Source organism: Anabrus simplex, chromosome 10 (genome assembly GCF_040414725.1).
Source record: "Anabrus simplex isolate iqAnaSimp1 chromosome 10, ASM4041472v1, whole genome shotgun sequence".
NCBI lineage: Eukaryota > Metazoa > Arthropoda > Insecta > Orthoptera > Tettigoniidae > Anabrus > Anabrus simplex.
The window spans coordinates 644424-652143 of NC_090274.1; the positions used below are offsets into that span (position 1 = coordinate 644424).

The 7720-nt window shown below is 42.3% G+C and overlaps 1 protein-coding gene across 1 annotated transcript in view; it reads right to left on the minus strand.

The window, feature by feature from the left end:
* Positions 1-6487, minus strand: part of LOC136882137 (beta-alanyl-bioamine nonribosomal peptide synthetase ebony) — a 184125-nt gene extending 177638 nt beyond the window's left edge. The window contains exon 1 of the mRNA XM_067154680.2: positions 6370-6487. Within this exon, the coding sequence (XP_067010781.2) occupies positions 6370-6390 (21 nt within the window). The 5' untranslated portion in view covers positions 6391-6487. The remainder of the gene's footprint in view (positions 1-6369) is intronic.
* Positions 6488-7720: the final 1233 nt, after the last annotated feature.

Here is a 7720-nt window from a genome sequence, read left to right on the forward strand (position 1 = left end):
TATAACTTCACTAACCGCGCACAAGACGGAATTATCTGTAGATTGCCATTTGTCACGCCTACACTTTTGTACCCACTGAGCTCTCCTTTGCTTATCTTCGGGAAGCGAAACACACTAATTCCGTCAGCTGTCTTACTTTGACATTTTGGTGCGGCACAGTATCCCATTTTCCTTCAAAATACAAGTAATAACTCACATCATTACATCGGGCACGCCCATATAACGATATTTAAGACCCAATATGGCCGCCACCGCAAAGGATTGTGGTAGCGTGACCAGACCTCCCTAGACAGACCTTGGTGCTGTAAAATATCCATTGGTGACTTTGCGTCCCTCTGCGCAACGGGTCACATTTTTGCAAGTTGCTTTACGTCGCACCGACACAGATAGGTCTTACGGCGTCGATGGGACAGGAAACGGTCAGGAGTGGGAAGGAAGCGGCCTTAGCGTCACAGCTCCAACAATTGCCTGGTGTGAAAATCGGAAGCCCCGGAAAAAACATCTTCAGGGCTGCCCACAGTGGGGATGTTCCGAATGCAAGCTCACAGCTACGCTACCCTAACCGCACGGCCAACCCGCTCGGTGATATTTTATTTGCTTGTTTCCATATCGCGTGAAAATACAACAAATTGAGTAGGCCTATTCATCTCAAAAAAGTTGAGTAGACTATTTGTAATATTGGCTACAGAATGACGAGTGAAATAGTATATTGTAGAAGAATGTTTAAATTGAATTCTCAGTTCTCTTTCTGAACATACAGTACATGGTCAAAATAACAGAAGATCCTCTGTCATTTGCAGTATTGTATCGAACAAGAAACGATTAAAGAACACTAGCGGTAACCATCTCCTTGCAGGCACTGAAGGTCCTCGGAGGGGTGGAAGGTAACATCGGAGCTTGGTGCGATAGAGTGTTAGTTCTTCGTCTCGAGGAATTACCGGTAATTGCTGTACTGTGAGAGAATTGAAGGTCCAGATGCCTCGTCAGAAAAGAATAACTTGTAAATGTGTCAACTTCCTGGCTGGGAAGCGATTCCATCTACGTTAGAATAAAGCAAATATGCCTTCAGTGTACGACTTTAAGTGAACCTGAGTGCTGCCTTGACAAGGTTTACTACAGTCTCTGAGAAGTGTAAATCAAACGACGGAACCTGTAAGAACAAGTTCAGGTCAATGAAACAACTTGCCTGGTGGAGGTGGTCGGGACGTCAACCATTCAACTCAACTATGCAATAAAACTACACCTTCTCGGTGGCCTGTCGAGAAGAGCAACGCCCGCTGAATATGTCTGTATTGTCTACAAGAGTGTGCCACTGCTTCTTCCAGAATTCCGCGTGGTCAATTCCGCATTGTTGTTATCTTGTGAATCAGTACATCAAATATTCAACATCGTCTTTATTGTTAATACTACATTAAAATAAGTTAATGAGATGTTCCGTCCCCCTTTCTAGACTGCAGAGATTTCCATAAGGGGATGGGGGTGTACGCCTCTGATGTACTTTTAACAATAAACACGATCCACAGTATTGTATTTGATGTGAGGAGTTTATTCGTCTTTTGACCTCTCACTATAGCCATATTAATATCTGGACGTCCTCTACTATCGGCAAGTGACTATTTATTACATCAATCCCCCTTGCGTGCTGCTATCACGCCCTATAAGGTGAAAGACAGGAAACAGAGGTTGAAAGGTGGGCGGTGGCGGGAACAAGCAGAGCAAACAGCTAGAAATAAATTAACATCCCGTAGTTCCATGTATCTGTGATCATTAGCCTAGGATGTCCAGTTTGACGCAGAATTTGAATTACTGTGACTTCAGGTGTGTGTCGATTTTTTTTTTTTTTGCTAGGGGCTTTACGTCGCGCCGACACAGATAGGTCTTATGGCGACGATGGGATAGGAAAGGCCTAGGAGTTGGAAGGAAGCGGCCGTGGCCTTAATTAAGGTACAGCCCCAGCATTTGCCTCGTGTGAAAATGGGAAACCACGGAAAACCATTTTCAGGGCTGCCGATAGTGGGATTCGAACCTACTATCTCCCGGATGCAAGCTCACAGCCGCGCGCCTCTACGCGCACGGCCAACTCGCCCGGTTGTGCCAAAAAAAAAAAAAGATGATAAACAAGGAGTTAGAAAATCGAATGGGAAAAATATGACAGAAGACAAACGGTGAAGAGGAAGTACAACAGAAGTTCAGTATGAAAAGAAGGAAGGAAAAGGGGCATTGGACAGTAAGCAGGATGAGAAGATGGAGAGAAAGTGGAATAATAGAGAACTGAGTAATGTAAGAAATAAAAGGAATAATAATAATACCAGTTTTCAGCCGTAATTCTAGATAAAGAATACAAGAGGATGGATCGGAAAAAGTTGCGATAAAAGACTGGAAATGGCTTATCAGCTCACGAAGTACACGTACAACCAGGAGGTGCTACGACAGACCTGAATGCTTGTTCGCAGCAGAAATGTGAAGGCGAACTCGAAAACATCAGAAAGAAAGCAAGAAAAATGCTCAGACAAATACTGGGCACAAAGAGGGACTTAGAGCTAACGCGCTAATTGTGTCAGAAAACAGAAGGAATGCTTGAACTGTTGGCCAGACTGACGGAAAGCATCTTGGAATTCTCCAGCAAGAGGAAGACAGAGCCGTCAGAACGGTTCTGGCTAAGATCAGGATAGAAGAAGGCATACGCCGCACCCACACAGATAGGTCTTATGGCGACGAAGTGGTAATGAATCGGTCGTGGCCTTAATTACGGTACAGCCCCCGCATTTGCCTGCTGTGAAAATGGGAAACTACGGAAAACCATTTTCTTAGCTGCCGACAGTCGGGTTCGAACCCACTATCTCCCGGTTGAAAGCTCACAGCAGCGCGGCCCTGACCGCACGGCCAACTTGCTCGGTACGTAATAATAATAATAATAATAATAATAATAATAATAATAATAATAATAATAATAATAATAAATGGCGTAAGGCTTTTAGTGCCGGGAGTGTCCGAGGACAGGAGCAGGTCTTTTGATTCGCCGCCCGTAGGCGTTCCACTTAGCGGTGTTTTTCGCCGGAGGCTCATATCGTATTTTGAATAACGTTTGAGGTGGACCTTGAGAAATATGGTCTTCCCGGCCAGGACTCTATCGCCTGAGCCAACCAGCCCGCCGAAATGAAAGGAGACAGATGAGATTACAATGGAAGAAATAAATGGCGATATAGAAAATAGGAAATGCAGAATAAGGTGGGAGGTAGGGGAGATTAAACAGAAAAGAATGCGTAACATGGAGATAGCTCTTGTTTTATTTATAAACTTTTTACGATCAGGTTGTTCAAGGTCATTCGAACGAGCAGCTGAATAAGGTTACATAATTGGGTGGTAAGACCGGTCCACACCGGCCGCCCTGTATTGATACGAGTTGTGACCACCGCCCTCACACCGGTCCGTGCCAACTTGTGCTACCATCCCACACACGTGATCTCCAACTTTTGGAATTCTAACTAGTTCCTCGCTGGACCATGGTACGAGGGACACTTCATATCGTTGCTGTTGGTGTAGCTGTACGTTACGGTTTAAATACAGACATGTAACTCTAAGATACACATGCAAGTATAAGCAATAAAAGACAATATGACAAACACACCTAAGTTCACCTTATCATTAATTTATTTGTCACATCCAGCAAAATGCTCGAGCACCTCTCAGGTGTCTTTGTTCTATGTTGGTGTGGTTGGACTACCTGCTGCCCTTCTCGGTCGCAGCAGACTTATAAACATATCCAGCGGTAACGTTTGAGGCCATGCACTTTAAACGTCTGCTCTACGGTGAGACGCTCTATCCTGAAGCCAGATTTCACAGGTCACCTTCCTTTTGATCTTCAAACATCCTGTGTATAATGTGACCTCACGCGTCAGCCGACACTGGCTCACTCTGTGTCACCCGATAACATTAAATCAATTTCCGTCCGACATTACAGTTCAGGATGCCAGAACCTTGCAATTTTCAGGGTCAGTTTGACATTTCTTTAGATTCTCCTTCAGAACGTTTTTATAGCGTTTTTGTTGCCGACCCTGTTTTCTCTGTCCGACCTTCAACTGACAGTACACGAGTTCTTTTGGGAGACGTGAGTCAGGCATGCGGATTAGATGACCTGTCTATAGAAGGTGGTGTTTTCTTACGAGAGCCTCAACGCTGATTGTATTTGCTTGCTCCAAAACACGTATGTTAGTGCGTCTGTCTTGTCGGCTCGTCCACCAAAGGCATTTATCCTTTAACTTCTGGCCGACAAACGCAATGAATAGCAGAAGTATCAACTCTCAAGGAGGAGTCGCTACCCAAGACACCGTGTGCCAACACTGTGGAAGAGAATTGGACTATACAGCGATCAAAGAACTCATGTGATTTGAACTTTACTTCTGGCAGACAATCATACTCTTTAACGAGTGATAGCCTGGAGTATGTCTTCAAAGAACTCCAACATAGCCGGGCTGTTTATAGGATTAGCGAGAAATGTGATGCACCGAGAAGTGGGTGAAGGTTTTTGAAAATAAATCCTGATTTTTTTGTGAAACTGTCAAGATATTTTAACACAAACACTATTTTCCTATTTCTTACACGAGAAATTTGAAAACGTTTCACCAAAATACCCCAGCTGTGAAGCTAGGCTTCTACTATCCTCACAACAAAGTCAGGACTTTCTCCAGATGCGATTATCCATTACAAACACTTCGATTCGATCCATTCGCATACGAAAGCTTCACTGCAAGTTGCCCGCTTCAAATGAAATCGAAGTGTGGAGCCCCTGTCATCAAACCTTTCACTGCACGACTGCTATTTATCTTGGATAGGGGGAGCATAACACAGGAGAACTGGCCATCACATGTCTGCGCATCTCGCTGTGTCGATATGTCCAGTTCATAGACAACTTGTCTGTTTCTACAAAGCCATTTGAAACCCACACAAGTTAGACTGAGAGACTGGCTACGTGCTTGTCGGGCTGTCGCAGATTGATGAAACAAGGCCCTGCCGCAGTGTAAACACCTAGACTGACTCAGGTTCACTTCAGAATCATAACTAACAATCTAACGAACAATTAAAGTGGGTTATAAATACAGGTTTGCTTTATTCTGACATACGTGTGTATGGTTCCAGCCAGCAAGTCGATAAATTTAGAAATTATGAGGCATCTGAATCTGGAATTCTCTCAGCCTACACCAAAAATGAGTACTAGATTACTTCTTGGAGGCATAGAAGTAACGACTCTCTCCCATCGAGTGCTGAGGCTATGGACAGTTCCACCCCTCCAAGAACCTCCAGCACCTGTATCGAGATGGTTAGTGCTTTGTAATCCTTCCTTGTTCGATAAAATACTGCAAATTATACAATATCGAAATTATTGCTACTTTGTCTATTTATGTTCAAAATTGAACAGTATTCAGAAAGACAATTGAGAATTCAGTTTGGAAATTCTTCTAGAGTATACTCATCGTTTCACGTAGGGTTGGAGGCAGGAAGGGCATCCGGCCGTAAAACAGGGTCAAATCAACATGTGCAACACATCGCACCCTCGACCCCACAGTGCGGGGAAGAAGACTCTACAGTATACTATTTCACTCGTCACTAGTAACAATTTGCTCTACGTCACACCGACGACAGATAGGTCTTATGGCGACAATGAGAAGGAAGCGGCCGTGGCGACAGCCCCAGTGAAATCGGGAAACCGTCTGCTGACAGTGAGGTTCGAACCCACTATCTCCCAATGTAAGCTGATAGCTACGAGAGCTAGGCATACAGACTTTACAGATTTCCAAGACATCATAACATAACGAGGCCTATGCCCTTTAAATATAGCATAATAGAAGTGTGTTGCTCTTGTTCTAAACAGGATGTTACTGGAGATTCTGATGTTCTTGTTAATCCAGATCAACGAGTTTGTACTACAGTAAACTAAATATTTCATAGAAATATACCATTCCGAAATGTACGACAAAATATTGGATATTATAACGTTTATACATAAAGAAATAAATAAAAATGAATTATTTTTAAATAGTTTTAAAAATGTGGGGTTTCTTGTTAAACTGGTGCCGCGAGAGATGTCGAAACTTCAAAACAAAACCACCTTCTATTCAGTTTGTCTTTGACATAAAGAAATCATGCTGAAACGTAGAACAGCGTAGCATTCAGTATCTCACAAAATACTGGATAACTTTTCTATCTCAAAAGTAAATTAAAATAAATTACTGAAAAATCTGGAATTTTCATTCAGACGATAAAGGTTTCCACTGGACTTTCAGTACACCTTTGGCAATGAGTACACATTTTCAATTTTAAACAAGTGGGATAGAAAATTGAAAATGAAATCTGTTGTGGCGTTGTACTCACTTGCTCCATTGCGTACTCCATTCCTCGGCAGGTGTAGCCCGGCACAACCACTGGAGATGGACTGAACACAGCCGTGCACAAGGTCGACTCCCGTGGAAACCAGTTTGTCTCGCCTCGATGCGTGTCGTACAACTAACTTGCAAAAATGTTCCTCTTCTGGGAGGACTCCCTTCCAAGAGATAACCATTCTGCGAGTAGAAAGCCCACTCTTTGATCGTGTAACTTAAGTATTTATTTATTTATTTATTTATTTATTTATTTATTTATTTATTTATTTATTTATTTGTATAGTACGCGAACCCTGAGCTCCATAGTAATGAATGGGAACTGGGGCTCAAGAAAACGTTAGCGTACTGTTGGTGGAGCCGTGTCTGCGTCTTTCAGAACCACGGGTTCGCTTCCCGAAATCAGCTCCTTGTTTTATAACAACAGTAAGCTGATCGATTTATCCCCTCCCCCCTCCCTATATAGGACTGCCTACCCTTTTTTTTTTTTCCTTTATAAATACTTCCAGGATGTTATTCAAGCGTCTGTAACTTTTACTTTATGATTTGGTGTTTGAATAGGATTAGAAATTAACTTGTTATCCTTTATCCCTTTTACGTAACACAAAATATATTATATGAAAAGAAAACTCTCTGAAATAATTTCTGATTCATTCTCTAGCTCCTATTATCTATACTTTTAATATTATAAAGAGGAAAAATGTGTATGTTTGTTTGTAACGGATAGGCTCAAAAACTACTGAACCGATTTTAAAAATTACTTCACCTATAGAAAGATACATTGCAGTGGGTAACATAGGCTGTATTTTATTTTCAAAACAATTCAAGGGGGGCGACGGGGGAGATATGAAAATAATAGGCTAATATAGGCGAAATCGAATTTGTCGTGCAAGCCCCTTGACGCAAAGAACAAAACTCGGTAAGCCCTACGAGCCCGAAAACAATGTTTTAAGGCCATAAAAACAACCGTTATGGAGATATTGGCACCACGCTACCCCTGCTCTAGGAATCGGATAAAGAAACAACGACCGTAACCATGGCAACGTCTTACAGCAGCGAGATTATCTACAATATATAACATGTTACTGTACCCGCATGTCGGGTGCATTACAGACAGGAAAATTGGTATCTGGAATCTCCTTTAAAAATAAAGAAACACAAATTTTTGTTTTCAGAAAACACACTTAAGGGGTGAGGGGCGGGGGGAGGGGGTGAAAATAAGTGTGGAAGGAGTTGAATTCTTTATATGAGGATACATATATCTCAGAAACTGAAGATGTTACAGATGTTAAAACTGGTATTGGAATCTCTTTTAAAAATAAATGAACACATTTTTTTTTGGAAAA